At 42.7% G+C, this 16,047-nt stretch overlaps 2 protein-coding genes across 3 annotated transcripts in view; both read left to right on the top strand.

Annotated features, from left to right (window-relative positions):
• The window catches only part of stard9 (StAR-related lipid transfer (START) domain containing 9), a 39,661-nt gene extending 25,186 nt beyond the window's left edge, over nucleotides 1–14,475 (top strand). For both annotated transcript variants that reach the window (XM_040042501.1, XM_040042502.1), the window contains 11 exons: nucleotides 33–6,788; nucleotides 7,045–7,233; nucleotides 7,358–7,541; nucleotides 7,716–7,880; nucleotides 7,972–8,065; nucleotides 8,321–8,469; nucleotides 8,647–8,711; nucleotides 8,851–9,053; nucleotides 10,385–10,464; nucleotides 10,829–10,987; nucleotides 12,511–14,475. In XM_040042501.1, coding sequence (XP_039898435.1) covers nucleotides 33–6,788; nucleotides 7,045–7,233; nucleotides 7,358–7,541; nucleotides 7,716–7,880; nucleotides 7,972–8,065; nucleotides 8,321–8,469; nucleotides 8,647–8,711; nucleotides 8,851–9,053; nucleotides 10,385–10,464; nucleotides 10,829–10,987; nucleotides 12,511–12,612 — 8,146 coding nt within the window. In that variant the 3' untranslated portion in view covers nucleotides 12,613–14,475. The remainder of the gene's footprint in view (nucleotides 1–32; nucleotides 6,789–7,044; nucleotides 7,234–7,357; nucleotides 7,542–7,715; nucleotides 7,881–7,971; nucleotides 8,066–8,320; nucleotides 8,470–8,646; nucleotides 8,712–8,850; nucleotides 9,054–10,384; nucleotides 10,465–10,828; nucleotides 10,988–12,510) is intronic.
• A 122-nt stretch (nucleotides 14,476–14,597) lies between these two features.
• The window catches only part of sptb (spectrin, beta, erythrocytic), a 42,132-nt gene continuing 40,682 nt past the window's right edge, over nucleotides 14,598–16,047 (top strand). Inside the window, exon 1 of the mRNA XM_040042504.1 lies at nucleotides 14,598–15,125. The gene's annotated coding sequence lies outside the window, so the exon portion shown is untranslated. The remainder of the gene's footprint in view (nucleotides 15,126–16,047) is intronic.

The following is a 16,047-nucleotide window of genomic DNA, read 5'->3' as shown; positions in this document are numbered from 1 at the left end:
TTAAGACATCTGTTTTTCTCCTTCTCCAACAGACACTTCCTCAAGAGAAACAGATCCACAGACCTGACTTTAAATTCACCCACAACGTCCGATTGGACTGGTAGCAGGAAGTGGGTTTCGGATGAGTGTCTTCCTCGGGAAAGGACCCAAAGTTGTTCTGGTTCTATCTTCTCAGAGCAAAATCAGCCCCGCCAGAATGGAGTAACCTCCCCTGAAAAGATCACACAGACTGCCAAGGAGGGACCACAAACCCAGCTCTGCCGGGAAAGGCCAGAAAGGAAACCTCTGCTTCCGAACCGAGACCTGTCTTTTAAGAACAGGTCAGACCAGAAATTGACGGGTACACAGAAGTTGCCTCTTGGATGTAGTTTGCTGCTAGTCGGCAAGGAAAACTTTCAAGGATCATCCACAGACAAACCCAGTTCTGAGAATGGCCCTGTTATGCATGAGAAAACATCCTGTCATGCAGATAACAGCAGATTAGGAACCATCAGCAAGTCGTTTCCTCGTTCTGTGGGGCCCAGGATAAAAAGAGCTCTGTCCAGAGTGTTCAGAAAACCTCCCTCAGGTGTGAATAGACAACTGCCTAAGCCGCTTGGAAAATTTACAAGTAAATTTCACTGGAGACAAAGAAGAGACAAGAGCCTTAGAGACACCAAAATGGGTCAAAGGAAATGTACCATTAAAACTACAGTCTCGTGTGAGGAGCTTGACCAAAGGACTCTGTTTGAGAGCATTAGACATAGACGGTGGCATAGTACTGAGGCTCTGATGAACAAGACTAGTAGATGGATCGATGAGCAGCATGGACTGGTTGGATGGGAGGAAGAGCAAGAAGTCAAAGACAATGGGACATCAGACTGCGAGAGCCTTTTTTCTCTTGATTCTCTGTCCTCTGCTTATGCCACAGCTCTAGCAGAGCAGCTGAGACATGAGGATGCAGCTCAAAGCGAAGCAGAGAGTGAAGACAGTCAAATGTCTAAAGATTCACTCAGTTTGGAGAGCACTGTTAAATTCTCAACAGTGAAGAGATTTAGCCAGACACTGGTACCAACCTACTCACTGGTGACGGATCCCACTGATTCATCCAAGCTGCACACTAAAACAACAGAGACCAGTTTTGAGTGGGACAGCCGTCAGAAAACTCTCGTAATCCCAATAGAGGCATACTGGAGCCATCAAAGCTCCCCGAAGACAAGACAAATTGATACAACAATGAAGCCTTCTTCTCAAAGCTCATTAGTAGCAGATTCTAGAGGCAGAGACACTGTACATAAATTAACTCAGGACTTTGGGAATGTGGAGGCTTTAACCAGTAGCCCACGCTCTCTGAGCAGCTGCAGTGTGAGGGAGCCAGAAAACCCGCTGGTTCTCACTGATGCCTGGTCCTCCACAGATGCAGCAGAGAGTCCCAGGATGCAGAGGGATTCTCTACCTTTTCAAAGAAACATTATGTTCCGACACGCAGAGATCAGCAGCAGTAGTCCCAGTCCGACAAGTATGAATCTGTCTGGCTCTCAGGTTGGATCTAGAAGCCATAGCTCTACGTCCACTAGCACTGAAGGTGTAAACATGAAAGTGGAAGAACACAACCTTGAAGTTTTGGGGGGTTTTCAGGCGCTGACAACACCAGACAATGCCCTGAAGTCTGATAATCAGAAGGATGTAAGATGTTGTGCAGAGTGTTTGGGAGAACCCGCAAAAATGAGAGATCCTTCTATTACAGGTACTCCAATTTTCAGTTACAGTCAGCATCCAGCATCTTCATTAGATCAAATGGAGACTGAAATTTCCCAGACCACACAAACAACATCAAATTTGATTCAGGTGTTTGCAGATTCCTCCAATATGATGTTTGCTGACATTACAGTGTCCTCTGACCATGAAATGTGCAGCTCATTGTCTCAGTCAGTAATCCATTTCTCCACAAATCCTACAAACCCACGTGAAGTACTGGCTGAGATGCCTGAAGCTGCAAGTCTCTTAAAACCTTCTACTGAAAAGGCAAGAGTATGCAGTCTAGATTGTGGAACAGAAAAGGTGAGAGATTTACAGCAGTGTAAGTTTACAAATGCAGAAGATGCATTTCTTATAAGGGATGGAATCAAAGACGCTGAGCAGGCCACTGCACTACAGCAGGAAGTTGATAAATCAACTTGTAAAAATTCCAGGAAGAGAAACAAAGACAAAGAAGATACTTTCATGGGCAGCTTGAAAATACCAAATACACAGGACAGCAGCGAGCTGGTAAGCTTCTGCTGTGCATCAGGTGACAGCCATGAGGAGATTTGCCCTGATGACAATAATAGCACCGGGGATTCTAATAAAGAAGAGCCTGCAGTAGAAACTAGCAGCAGAGGATGTGATTCTGTTTGTGTTGTTGGCAGCGTTACACAAGATACAGTGTCTTCAGTTGCATTGCCAGTATCTGATTGCAGCAGTGGGAAACTCGAACCAAGTCGTGGCGTCTTTGAGGACTCTCAGTTTGGGCTTCAGAGTCATGAAAAAGATTCACAGAATAGTATTTCATTTGGCGATAATAAAGTAGTCCAAAAGGTGGGTGTAACCCTAAAGGAACAGTTTGTAGAAACGGAACAGAGAGAATCCCGAGTGAATAACCATGGAAAAAACCAGGAAAGGGGAGAACACGTATGCAAGTCAGATGCTATTTGCAGCACTATTGATCTGAGAATCGCAGAAGTGGTGAAAGAGCACATGAAATTGTCATTGATGGATAGTGATGGGGCCAGGAAGAGCTTGAGTCAAAGTCTGAATGCCTTGTCATCATCTGCAATTCATTTTGTTTCAAACAGTAATGAATGTAGATGGACAGCAAAACATCTGCGAGATGAAAGGAGTAATCAAGCGAAAGAAGGAACAAACCTGAGTGGACATCCTACACTGGAATCTTTACTGATAAGTAAAAATAAGGTGGATAAAAGTGAGCACCTGGCTTCAGCTATGGCAGCTGAATTGAGGAATAGCAGCACGGTTGTATGTACTGAAGTGACGGAAACCTTTGACAGCGCTCATAGCGTGTCTGATGGAACATTAAACAAGCAGGTCTTCAGCCCCTGTGTTTTCCAAAACTCACTTCCACATATCCACTCAAGTCTGACTCTGTGCAGCCAGGCAGGGTGTGAGCACGCTAGCGACTCTTTGTCAGCAAGTGATGCCTTTGTAACACAAAAACAAATTAATGATGCAGGCAAATGTGAAATAATAGCTAATCTTCATCCAGTTATTACTGATATTTGCTCCAAAAAAGCAGACAGCCAGACAGATCCCCCAGCTTCCAATGCTAAGCAGACATGCCCACAACTTAACCAAATAAGCCCTGAAACACTTTTCACCACTGACTGCATAAAAGTGAATTGTAGCTGTACTGCTATGGGGCGCACTGGTATGGAAACTGCATCGAACGTTGTCAATAAAGATAATTATTCACCCAAACCAAACACGCCAAAGATGATTCAACATTTCCAAACCAGTGGCGAAATATCTGGAGCCATGAAGTTATTAGCTGGTGGTGGATTACATCAGTTTAAAGCAGACAGAAGCTACAGCAACCAGAACACACCCCGTGGTGAGGATGTCTGCATGAAAGGCTCGGCTGGGCATGATGTAAATGTTGAACGAGACACCACAACAGGAGGCAAACCTTCTGTCACAGCACAGGATGAGTTCAGCTATCGACAGACTGATTCCGATAACTCGTCTCAGAGCTGCTGCAAAAACAAACCCCCAAATTTATCTGAGTCACATCCCAAATTTAATGAAAATACTCAAATCATTAGCAGTGGAGATTGCATAATGAAAAGTGACAAAGAGACTTTGACCCAACCATTCGTGCCACACAATCGAGCAGTAACGGCGGAGTCACAATCTAAAGTGCTACAGCAAAACTGCTTTAAAAATCCAAGTTGTTTTAGACCTGTAATCGCCAAAGAGCCCAAGAAAAGCACAACTGGAGGCATGCTAGGAAATTCTTCTCTTATGATGCAAAAAGGCAAAACTAAGCGGTTCAGAAAGTCTCACATCAGGACCTGTCCCACATCTTCCTCTGACTCCTCTCTTAAGTCATCAGACGAGGATGAGGAGGACCACGCCGCCACTAGGATGCATCACAGCAGGCTGGCATCTAAATGGGTCAAGCTTGACATTCAGAATGATGTCAAACCTGAAGTCAGACAGCCAAGAAAAAGCAATGCAGGACAATCTACTTTAGCAGCAGCAAACAAATCAAACGTGAAGACTTTTTCCCATGGAAACCCCGGCAAAAACGAAGTTAAGCTTAGTAAAGCTTACACGCTAAAAAGACACTCCTTACCTCTTCGGTCAGTGTCACAGAAAACGGAACAAATTAGCCCGCATGCAAACAAAAAGGAGCCACAGCATGTGCCAAAGTCTCAAGACTCCCCTATTCATTTTGCATCCAGTGACATCAACCCTTATGTTCACCAGTGGCAAGAAGACGACTCAGGCCAACATTGCTACCCAGCGTTTGGAAGTGCTGCTGACCTATCCAGTAATTCTCCACTTTTAAACAGCTCAGAGAAACGTATAACAAGGTGCTGCAGTGTCGATAATGGTCTGAATGGGCAGAACTCTCCATTTAATTCTCATCTTAGCACATATGCTACAAACAAGGGACTCTCTAGTACTCTTAGTAGTGTGGAGGATTATAAAGAACAAGCAACTAAAACATCTCAGCTTACACCCTGTCAACAGGCATTTGCGAATATCTGCAGTTGCCCTGCTAATCTGACAGCAGACAGCGGTTCTTCAGTCAACAGTGTTCCTGGCGATCCTGGCAACGCTTCCGGTCGAGTAGATGAAATCATGTTCGTTTACTCACCTGAGCAAGAGTGCCAGACGAGCAAAACAAACGCACAAAGGACATGCGAACACAGTACTCAGACTGAGCGTGAGCTTCAGGCGCAGGGTAACGGTAAGAACTGTAGCTCTCTGAAGAGGAAAGATCGTCACAAAAGGAGCAACACAGATGTACCCGCGTCGCAGAAAAACAAGGTGGATATCACAGAATCTCCAACTTGGGCCAGTATGGAAAGCATGTCAGCTCACATTTCTAAGTTAATCAACAGCACCTCAAACCTGCTGGGGGACGTCCAGGGAATGAGGACAGGTGAAGTTCGCAGTTCCAGTTCAAAGAGTATTAACTTCTCTGATCTTAGCACATCTTACGTCGAGTCTAATGGTGGCACCAAGAGAGACTGCTCAACTCAGACAGCTGCAGATGTTGGGATCCAGACTGAGAGGCTTGTAGCTCCAGCAGAGAAGAAAGCTGCTGTTCTTCTGTCACCCAGTGAGAAGTCTAAATCTCATGAAGTCAATGTCATAGTCAAAGTGATTGGTTCTGATGCTGTGAGTGTCTCTCAAGACAAAAATATCCACTGTGTGGTAAAAACAAAATCTAACACAGTTGAAAAGATGCAAAGTATGCCTGACCTGAGGTTTAACACCTCTGTTTCCTCACAGCCTGCGAATGACCCTCTCAAAGCTGCTCGTGCAAAGACTGCAGCTGACTGTCAAAGGCGTGTAAGGTCTGCTTCATCTCGAGTCTCTGAAGCACTGGGCCGCAGAAGTACTGCAATCCCTGAAATCACCCATAGGTCATCAAAAATCTGCTACCAAGAAAATCACAGCCCTTCATTAACACACCTCACATCTCCTCATCTGAAGAAAATGGTCACATATACAGACCGTGCGTCATCTCCTATTCTTACAGTGGGAGCCAGATTACGCACGAGGCTCAAGGGTAAACAGTCGGTAACATGTTCTGCAAAATGTAAGGCTCAAAAGACAAACCATCCCTCTGAGGATGACAGCATGATCATTCCTTCTGTTTCGGATGGCAATCGGATGTCCTTACGGGATTGTGATTCTTCCTCTGACAAATTAGAATCAGTATCACTTGAGAAAGTGAGTGAAATTAGTTGCACAAGCTCTAAAAGATTAGATAAGTGCTCTTCAAGTCCAAATCCATCAATGGAAACATATGCAGATTCTGATGGGAGACATGTGAACCATCAAGACAAGGACAACCACAAGCTCGGGTCCAAATGGCCGGTGGCATCCCCGCAGTGGACGCCTACTTCAGCAAATGGTTTAATTTTGCAGAACCACATTTCCCCCACATTAAAACAGACTGATGTGCACAAACAGCAGGCATCAGACTTCAGAAGACTTGTGCCTAATGCTGGGGATTTTAACTACAGTCTATCTCCATTCAGCGACAAGGCTGATCAACCTCAAGAGGATGACATAATGTCACTAGCACCCAGTGAATGCAACACAGATGTGCTTGTGAACATTGAACCTGTCAGCGATGTGTTTCCTTGTCAAGATAATCAGAGAGTCCCGGAGGACCTGCCTATGCACAACAAGTTCACCAACTGGTCGGGGGTCAATCAGCAACAGTCAAAATGCTCAAAAAACCTGACCACATTTGTGACCAGTGAGCACAACAAACGCAGAGAGTGTGCCGAATGGGGTGAAGTCGGGAGCTTTGGTTCAAACGCAGAATCTGTGGCGCAGAGCGACAGGAGGGCAAAGGAGATAGTGAAGCTGCGACAGGAGAGAGAGCAGGTGATGGCGACGGTCAACCTCAACATGAACCCGACACCACTGACTGTGGAGCTGGCAGAGGCTAAGCTTCATTACAGGCTGGGAGAGACGGACACGCTGCTAAAGATGTTGTCCCCGAGGTCCAAAGAAGAGCTTGTGACGCCAGCTTCTGCTTCTACAAAACAGCAGCTGTATGATGTGTAAGGATACAGTTGCCACAAATGCTCTATTTTGACATAAGATTTGCTTTAAAATGTTTAATACACACCAAAGTGGAAATACCTAATTAAAAAATCCAAAAGAAATAATAATAATATTCTGACCTGACATTCAGTGCCAGCTTTTAAAACATAAAACACTTTCGTAATTGATACTACGGATACATTGTTATTTTCTAAAACTGGTCTTCTCTTAGACTTCATTGACATTACTGTTTTTTTAAATTTGATCCCTCAGGCATCGCAGGAGTATTGAGGGTTTGAGGCAGGAGAGGGAGGAGCGCCTCCAGACTTACCGGAGAGCTCGTAGCTTGAGTCCGAGCAAGCACCCACGCCTCCGTCCTCAGGAGACTGCATCTATTGCAATGCCCAGTCGGCACAAAGAGCATCTTCAAAGGCTTCGGCAAGAAGTGATAGAGAGCGCCAGGTGAGATGCTGAGTTTCACAAAATCAAAGCACAACGGGCTCCTTGAATCTCACGTTTCGTGCTTAGGTTTTCAGGAGTGATGTAAACAGAAAATCTATTTGGCTCTTATTTGTTTTTACTGAAGAATGCCAGATGCTCCAAGGGAAGAAAGCCAGTATCCATCTGACATTGAGCAGCTGTTGCGGGACTATGGTCGAGCTCGGGAAGAAGCCAGGACGGAGATCGCGAAGGCACGAGAACGACTGCGAGAACGGACTGAGCTTGAGAAGAGGAGGCTACAGCAGCAGGCCCTATCTCAGGAAGATAAGGTCAGTCAGATCCATATCACAGAGAATAATTAAAGATCCCAGCCAGTGAACTCCAGGGTCTTCATCCTATCATGATAAAAGTGACTATAGAGGGGATCCTGTGTGCTGTGCAGCATTTAGATGTTGTTGTAAATGTTTGGATAAATAGTTTTGTCTGTATGAACTTGACTCTAGGTGACGTGTGCCGGACAGGATGACTTGAGGCATCGGACAAGGATAAGCAACAGCACTTTGTGCACGGGGTCCAGTCTGAGTCTTTCCTCTGGACCAACATCAGGGTACAACAGTGGCAACACCACCCAACTACAGCAGGGCAACAGACCAGTTCGAACAGGACAGGTCTGTATATTAATGCTCATGATACATTAGATTTGAAATGAAACTGAGATTTAAGACTGAGCTAAAAAGGCTCAACTTTTCTTCTGCCCAGATCATGAAGAATGAAGGGCTGAAGGTTGGGACACGTCCTCCTATTTGTGCTCCACAGAGTGTGAAGACACAGAGAGGGTGGCTGTCAGCCCAGGGTAACAGCAGGACCGTTAATCACCAACCCCAAATAGATTTGGGCAATAATCATGATTAATTATTATTTCAATAAGACGTCCAGATAAATCATTGCTATTTCAGGCTTTATATTTGCCTTCCTTGGAAGCTTTGGCAATTTGTTAAATATGGCGACTAATAAATGAGATTATTGCCCAGGTTTGTCATCACTTCTTTACCCTCTTCTTTACACCCTCTGTATCTAAATGTGCTAATAATATCATGTGATTTATTAGACGTCCAACAGAGCAGCGGGTTTGAACCTCTGATGACTTCATCTCCGGCCTATACACGCCAGCGGACAGCATCCGTCGGCTCCTCGTCTTCCATATCGACAACGTATCAGGACATCACATTCAGTCTTCTCGGTCGAGCTCTGGCTGAGGTAATATAGCTGAAAAGTCAGCTGTAGAAAAACGTGCTCTAGGAGAGACATTCTAATTAGTATTTTGTATTTGAGTTGAAAGATTCACATAGTAATTAACTGTCCTTTATAAAAATTTTGGGTTTATTCTCACTGGTATTTGTTTTTGAGGTGAGTAAGACATTTTTTTCTTGACAGGTGCGACTGGCTGCCTCAGGGGATTTTGGCAACCTGGTGACGGGCAAAGCCGCAGCAGGCTGGAGGTGAGCATTCTCCAACCATCTCCCCTTTTCTCGATTTCCTCCGTGCCTGCTCCAGGATAATTTTGAGCAAACAGACAATTTGCAACACAAAAATCATTTATGTGCTATTAGAAAATGAACTCTGTCTATCTTTACCCAGTTACCAAGGAGATGAACGGGGAATTCAGGCATACTACAAACCCTCTTCCTGCCCATCTGTCCACGGTTTCCTGGGGGCTGGGGAGCTGGACAGACCACCGGATAGCCTGTGGAACCTAATCTCCCAGCTGTCCAAGAGCCACATGTACAATCAGTCAGTCCGCTCAGTGTGGACACGACCACTAGATGACAGCACTCAGCTTGGTGAGCCAACATCCTCATAGGCAGCAGTTTTAATGACAGTATATTTAATCTTGAGTTATCCTGAATATCACAATTTTAAGGAGATTTCTTGAAACTTCATTCCTCCCTATCCATTCATTTGTTATAATGCTAGTAGTTAAAACATCATCTTAAAAAGTAAGATGCTTATTTTCTGAGAGAGTTCAAAAACTAAAACACTGCTTAAACGTCATTGCTCAGAAAGAAAAACTGATGAATTATGGTTGTGTAAGGTGGCCTTGTGCAATCCGTTTACCTTGCAAAAACCTTTGTGCTTTTGCTAAAAAGCAAATCTTAAAAATAAAATACATTTACACTTTTATCTTGACAGCAACACTATTTATATTTTGTGCTACGCAGTTAATAGAGCCTGCAAATTCTTCTCAGCGAACGCATCTGCATCCATTAACTATCTGTACTACAGCGTGGTTCAGCACAGTCTCATTCATCACTGCCAAGTTTGTTTTATTACGCGGCCAGCTCCATTCTCACACCTGCAGTGTGTTTTCATTTAATACCTGCAGCCCACCACGAGGCCTTTTTTACTTCTGCTGGCCTCTTGTTCTTCAAGTTTTTATTCTTTGGATAATTTTTGTTTTTTATGCAAGCATGTAGAATTTAAACTAAAGTATCAAATCACTGTATCGTGAATATGACATTTTATTTAGTGAACTTTCTTTCCACCAGTCTAGTATCCCAGTATTAAACAGAATTGGTGCTGGATAATTAAAACACGTAGTAGAAAGTACTGAAGGTACATGATTTGTTTGTAGTGTAGTTTTTCTTTATATGTGACTTTGTTTTTTAAATGTTGTATTTATTGATTTTTGTACAGCATACACAATCACAAAGAACAAGTAAGTGTCTGTCAGACACTAAAATATACATAAAGAATTGAAGATAAAGATGCAGCGGCCCGAGTTTGAGTCCAACACGAGCCCCTTTGCTGTGTGTCTTTCCACTCTCTCTCACTGCTCTCCTGTCCACGCTCTTCTGTTACACTATCTAGCATTATTTTTATTACTTTTTAACAGATGGAAGTCTGAAAAAGGCGAGATATGTCATGTGTGGTTTGTTGTGAAGATTATGAGTAGGCTCGTTAGTGTATTCATGAAAGTCTGAGAAAGAGCCTCGCGCTCAAACATCACACTGCAAATAAAATCCTTGCACAGGAGCTGTTTGGTTTGTCTGTTTCTATAGTAGTAAATCTATTTCCAGTATTGGGCTTTTATTACATTGCCCCAGTTGTTTTATTTCCAGGTTTGTATCGACTATACTTGATCATTTTCACGTATCTCTCCATTTTTGTTTAGTTTACATTCTCACAGATTCGTCCACCTGTCACCTCAGCCAGCCGCGAGATTTCTGCTGCATCAGCTCGCAGTCCAAACAGGTGAGCACAGCTTCAACATTAACCAGCCGGCGCGCATGATTACTGTTCATCTCTCTTGTGTAAGGCTCAGGGAGTATGTGCAGCATTTGCACGCTTTAGCTTGACAAAGAAAAATCCAGATTACATTGTAGTGCAAACAACAATTTAACAGCATGTTCCTCATCCACAAAATGTTAAACATGCTATTTAGATACTACTCATGCTTAGAAGTCACCGAGCATAAACAACACTCTGACTGAGAGGCAGTGGGTGTGGAGGAAATCGTGTCAGCTGTTGGTTGTTGGTGTCGGTGTACACTTGCCTCCCGGCTGATCAAAAGAGTGCGGCGGCACCTGTTTTATTGATATTGTTTTCTCTGCCGCAGGGTGGCCTGCACGTGCTGGCAATGCAGTCTGTGTTTGAGGAGTCTCTCCCTCGGCCCAGTGTGGACGCCATCCGTGGGGAGATGTTGCCCAGTTGCTGGATCTTGCAACCAGTTAGACGTAATGAAAAGGAAGTAACCAGAGTCCTCTACCTGCTACAGGTAAAATATGCTTGCCAGAAATACATCCGCAGGCTCTCATGCATCACTCCCTATTTCACTGGGTGCAAAAGTAATGCGTTCACATAAAGCAGAAGAATAAATCTGACCTTTGTGAAGGTTATTATGTTCGGTTTCTTTTTTTTTTTTTGGTCGTTTTGGAGGCTGCAGTTTAAAGGCCAAAATACCTAAAAGACATCTTTCAGTGAATTACTTCTATATTCCCACTGTATTACTTTTAGATATACGTAATAGCGCAGTTGTGTGTATTGCAATACAACCACCAGAAGGGTAGCAGAGTTGAAGTCTATGCATTTTAACTTCCAGTAAATCAGTCTTTCGAGCTGATTATTGAGGCTGATTGTGCTGATCTAAACAGCAGGATGACTTTATGGCTCTCCACTGGCAGGCTTATCACTATTAGGGAAATTAGTTTCATGGAGTAGAAGCTTTTTTTTTTTCCACCTTCCACTAAGTTTACCACAGGAACAGCTGATACAGCACAGACAGACTTCACTCAGAGTCCATCTTTATAATGAAAACATAATTGTATTTTTGTATTTGCTGTGTTTGAGTAACTTGCTCACTGGACATTTCATTAGGTATACCTATTTAGCTACTCATTTATGCAAATATCTTATCAGCCAATCGCATGGCAGCAACTCTGTGAACTACAAACAGGATGGGGAATAAAGGTTATTTCAGTGACTTTAAACATGCCGTGGTTGTTGGTGCCTGACAGGCTGTTTTGAGTATTTCAGAAACTGCTGATCTACTGGAATTTTCCCAGACAACCATCTCAAGAGTTTACAGAGAATGGTCCAAAAAGTTATCTGGGTAAAAATCCCTTGTTGATGCCAGAGGTCAGAGGAGAGTGGCCAGAAGCTGACAGATAGGCAACAGTAACTCAAATGTAACCACTTTAGGCAGCCAAGGTATGCAGAAGAGCATCTCTGGTGTACAGCAGCAAAAGACCACAACAGGTGCCTCTTCTCTCAGCGAAGAACGGGAAAGTGAGGCTACAATTCACACAGATTTACCAACTTTGGGCTGTAGAAACATGAAAAAATGTTGCCAGGTTTGATTCTCGTTTTCTGCTGTAATATTCAGGTGGTGTTGGTGTAAACAACATGAAAACATGGATCCATCCTGCTCTGTATCAGTGGTTTGGGCTGGTGGTGTAATGGTGTGGGGACTATTTCCTTGACGTACTTCAGGAGGCCTTGGTACCGATTGTATCAATGCCTTTATGATCGCAGTGTGTCCCCATCTTCTAATGGCTGTTTCACTGCATGTGCAGCTAACAAATCTGCAGCAACTGTGTGAGGCGTGGCTCTCATGTCAATGTGAACCAAAAATCTCTGAAGAATGTTTTCAGTACCTTGTTGACTCTTTCCACAAAGAAAATGGGGTCCAGCTCATAATTAGCACGGTGCACCTAACAAAGTGTCTGGTGAGTGTAATTTGCAGGCTGTACTACATGGATGTCATTTGTTATCTCCGTTTCCTCTTCTGTTTATTTTCAGCTGGACCTAGGAACTCCATCTTTTCCTCACCGTCTCGTGAACACTGTTGCCAGACGACAGGCAGCCGTCATCGCCGATCTTGATGTTTTCCTTTCTTCGTAAATCGACGGGACGCGCAAAGACGCATCATTAGCAGCGAGCACTTAGATCCTCTCCATCACGGAGTCGGTCTGTCTTTTGAATTTGCACCTGAAATGTTATTTACTTGATTTTTTTTAAGGGCACTGTTACATTTTATATCCAGACACAAAGTTGAAGCAGCTTTTTTTTTGTCTTAATGAAGGTATTTTTGTAAAATATTGGTGTTTTTCTATATTTGTGCATGCACATGAATATTTTCAAGACTGTTTTACCAAAGATGAGATGTTTTTAAATGAATGACTTGGCATTAGAGTTATTGCCAGTTGCTTTTAGGTGCTTTCAGGTTGAGACCACTTAAGTTTCCCCTCTAAATCTTATATCCCCCTGATAAATAGCAGGCATTTTACCTCCTCAGTGACATTTTTGTCTGTTTACTTTCTTTTATATGTTGACTGACAGATGCAGCCAGTTCTGTTAATGTTTTAAATCCACCAGTGTACATCTTTGACTGCTTCCTCGCAGATGCACATAAAAAAAAACACGGTGTAGTGATAGACGGAACAAAATAAGACAATTTTCACAAACTTCTCTTTAGTCCTTTTCCCGCTACATTTGTGTGCCTACAGCATTTCCTCACATATTCAATAAGATTAATTCAGCAGAATATGACTTTCAAATATCTCTTAGCAATTCTCAAAAATGGTAAAGAAAGATATGTAAGCTATTACTGTATTTTATAGTAGCACCATGTAGGCAAACCTGGAGGAATGGTAAGGAGTTGTTTTGTAGCTGCAAATGTTAATCAGCTCACTGCAGAAAAACACGAGGGGAAAAAAAGTTTTGTAGCAAAACAAGGAAGAGGAAAGTTGGGAACCTTTTGACTATTATCAACTCTTAAGGGCATGAGGGCAGATCAGTTTTGAACCAGAACATGATGGTTCATGCCTTCATGTCAAACATGCAACATGTTGATGAGACTATTATCCAGCTCCAGGGTTAAGCTCTCATAGTTTTCAGTACCCCGATTCTGCATGAGGTGAGTTTTTAAGGTCTTCCCCTCCCACTTGTTTCTGAAGCCTGTTATTTATTTAGTTTCTCTTGCCTTCTGTTTGAAATGCTGTTGAATGTGTTATGTAGCTGTTTTTCGGAGTGCTGTGTTTGTGGCTGCTTGCACAAAACCTTTTATGCATTTAGTAAAATTGAAGAGGATTGTAAAAAGGTTGTTGTTTTAATGTGTACAGTTCTTTTAACTAAGATGAGAAAAGGACAGACTGCTCTCAGACATTCCGGGTCTTGTGTATTTGGATATGAAGCCATGTTATGCGGAGTCATTAAGAGACAATGTTGACTCTGAAAGTTCAACTAAACCTGTTCCCTGAGGCACCAAAGAAAAAGAGACAAGTGAAAAATGCAGTAGGAGCTGTATGGAAGGTTGAAGGAAAATAAAACTTTAGCAGGAAAAATTAATTGCAAGATTTTAACTTGTCAGAATTTTGAGATGCCTAACTCAAAATTTTGACTTACAGATTGCAATTTTAATATTGTCAGTAAAACAAACCTCCGTACAGCTTTTTGTAATAATTTCTTGGGTTTTTTTTATAGCATATTTTTTATTTCTTAAGAAATATATATATTTATGTTTTTCTGGTGTGATATGTATGTATTTTATTATAAGCGCCATACTTCTTGTTGCTAATAAGTTGTTATTAGCCATTTTTCAAATAATTTGTTTGTTTTTTATGACACAGAATCTGTTGCATCAAAACCTCTTGTGTGTTCAGTTTTAGTTACCTTGTATGTAGCAAGCAGAACATTTACCTTTAGTGCTGACTGAAATTCTTTTTGGATATTGTTGTACTGAAAGGTGATATTAAAAAAACAAACATATTTCTCCGTGTGCTTCTGGGTTAGAAACATGGTGTTGCACTATATCTTTAATGAAGTTTCTAATAAGATTATATCGGTGCAGTTATATCGCTAAATGGTTTCCAAATGAGCTTTATTCCTTTTTTGATGTCTTCTGACTCTGACTTCATCACACAGGTGTGTCCACTCTCCATGTCCTGGCCTCTCTTCTCTGCCTTGGAGGTGACATTTCTGAAAGGGTCTCGATAGGTAGGTGGGTGGTTGCCGTGTGCGCGATTAGAGCCCTTTCTGGGCGGGGTGGAGTGCACTGAGGTGGGGGTAGGAGGCGTTGCACAGGACATCAGAAGTGTCTCTGCCATTTAGAGTCACCAGCCCTTGTCAGGAATGTCCGTCCCCTGCGCGCACAGATCATGTACTGGATGCGCCAACTTTATTTTTAACTCTGCAGGGTGGGTCACTCGCCTGGCTTTCAGGAATGACCGTGGAGCGCGCGGCGCCTTCAGCCCCTTTCCCTAGTCCCCAGTGTAGGACTGTGCCCACCTCGAGCTGTGGAGACCTCTGTGCGCTCTGACCAGGACCCCCACTGAGTCAATGGGATTATAACTGGTTTACTGGCAGGAAGAAGACTAAAGATAAACACTTTCGGACAGAAGAAAAACCAGAAGCAAGTAAGTGTAAACTGAAGGCAAAACTAATGTGCCATTGCAAAATTAAATTAATGATCTTTGTGCAAATAGTAACGGAGCCGTGTTCATTTATTTAGACTACTGTTCGCAGTTGTTTGTTGGTTAAGTTTCCTCCAAAGTACCTGTTGATCCGGGCTGTCATGTTTAATAATAACGTAAAAGCTCTGGATGATTTATCATTGTTATAATATTCACTGATAAAACCGCTAAACATTGTTTTAATAAAGCTATATACAAATTCCCAAGTTATTAATTTGTTTTCTTTTACTGTAAAACAGCCAGGGTGGCGTGCGTCTATAAATTTGCGCAAAAATAGGCCATTGCGCGCGATTGCGCACAAAACTGCGCTTTCCAGTAGGTATTGCGGAACTATTCAGATAATTTAACAATCTAAAAGTAGCAACACTTAGCTCAAAAGTAGTCTGCTATACTTCAAGTATACTTCCGTCACTTAAAGGAGCACAATGCTACTGAAACGTGTGCTTAGACATTTCCGAAGTACAAGTACTCAGGTGTCTCCAGTGGGCTTCCTGTCATATTAATACCGGTGTTTTAATGTAGGTAATGCTACTGATGTCATATTAGTTTCACGTCCAATACATTAGGAGAGATCACTCTAAAGTTGCATCATGGTTCTTACGCCTGTCGTTATTTTTATAAAAGTGACCCAAGAAAAGCGCCAGAAATATGTATTTCGTTACATTCCATCGCTTATGTTTGCCAAAGCTTGAAAACATTCCACTGTAGTATGTGAGCTAGTTTTCCCTTTGTTAAAGCACCTTGCAAAGCCTTTTCCACCTTTGATTGAAAGCAGTCTGCTGCCCTTTGAAAGGCAAAGATATGGCACATTTCCTGCTCAAAGAAAGTTCAGCTTTATTCCCCTTAAAAGGACAAGTGAGCATGT

Source organism: Simochromis diagramma, unplaced genomic scaffold (genome assembly GCF_900408965.1).
Source record: "Simochromis diagramma unplaced genomic scaffold, fSimDia1.1 OVJJ01000304.1, whole genome shotgun sequence".
Classification (NCBI taxonomy): Eukaryota; Metazoa; Chordata; class Actinopteri; order Cichliformes; family Cichlidae; genus Simochromis; species Simochromis diagramma.
This window is presented reverse-complemented; position numbering and strand designations above follow the sequence as displayed.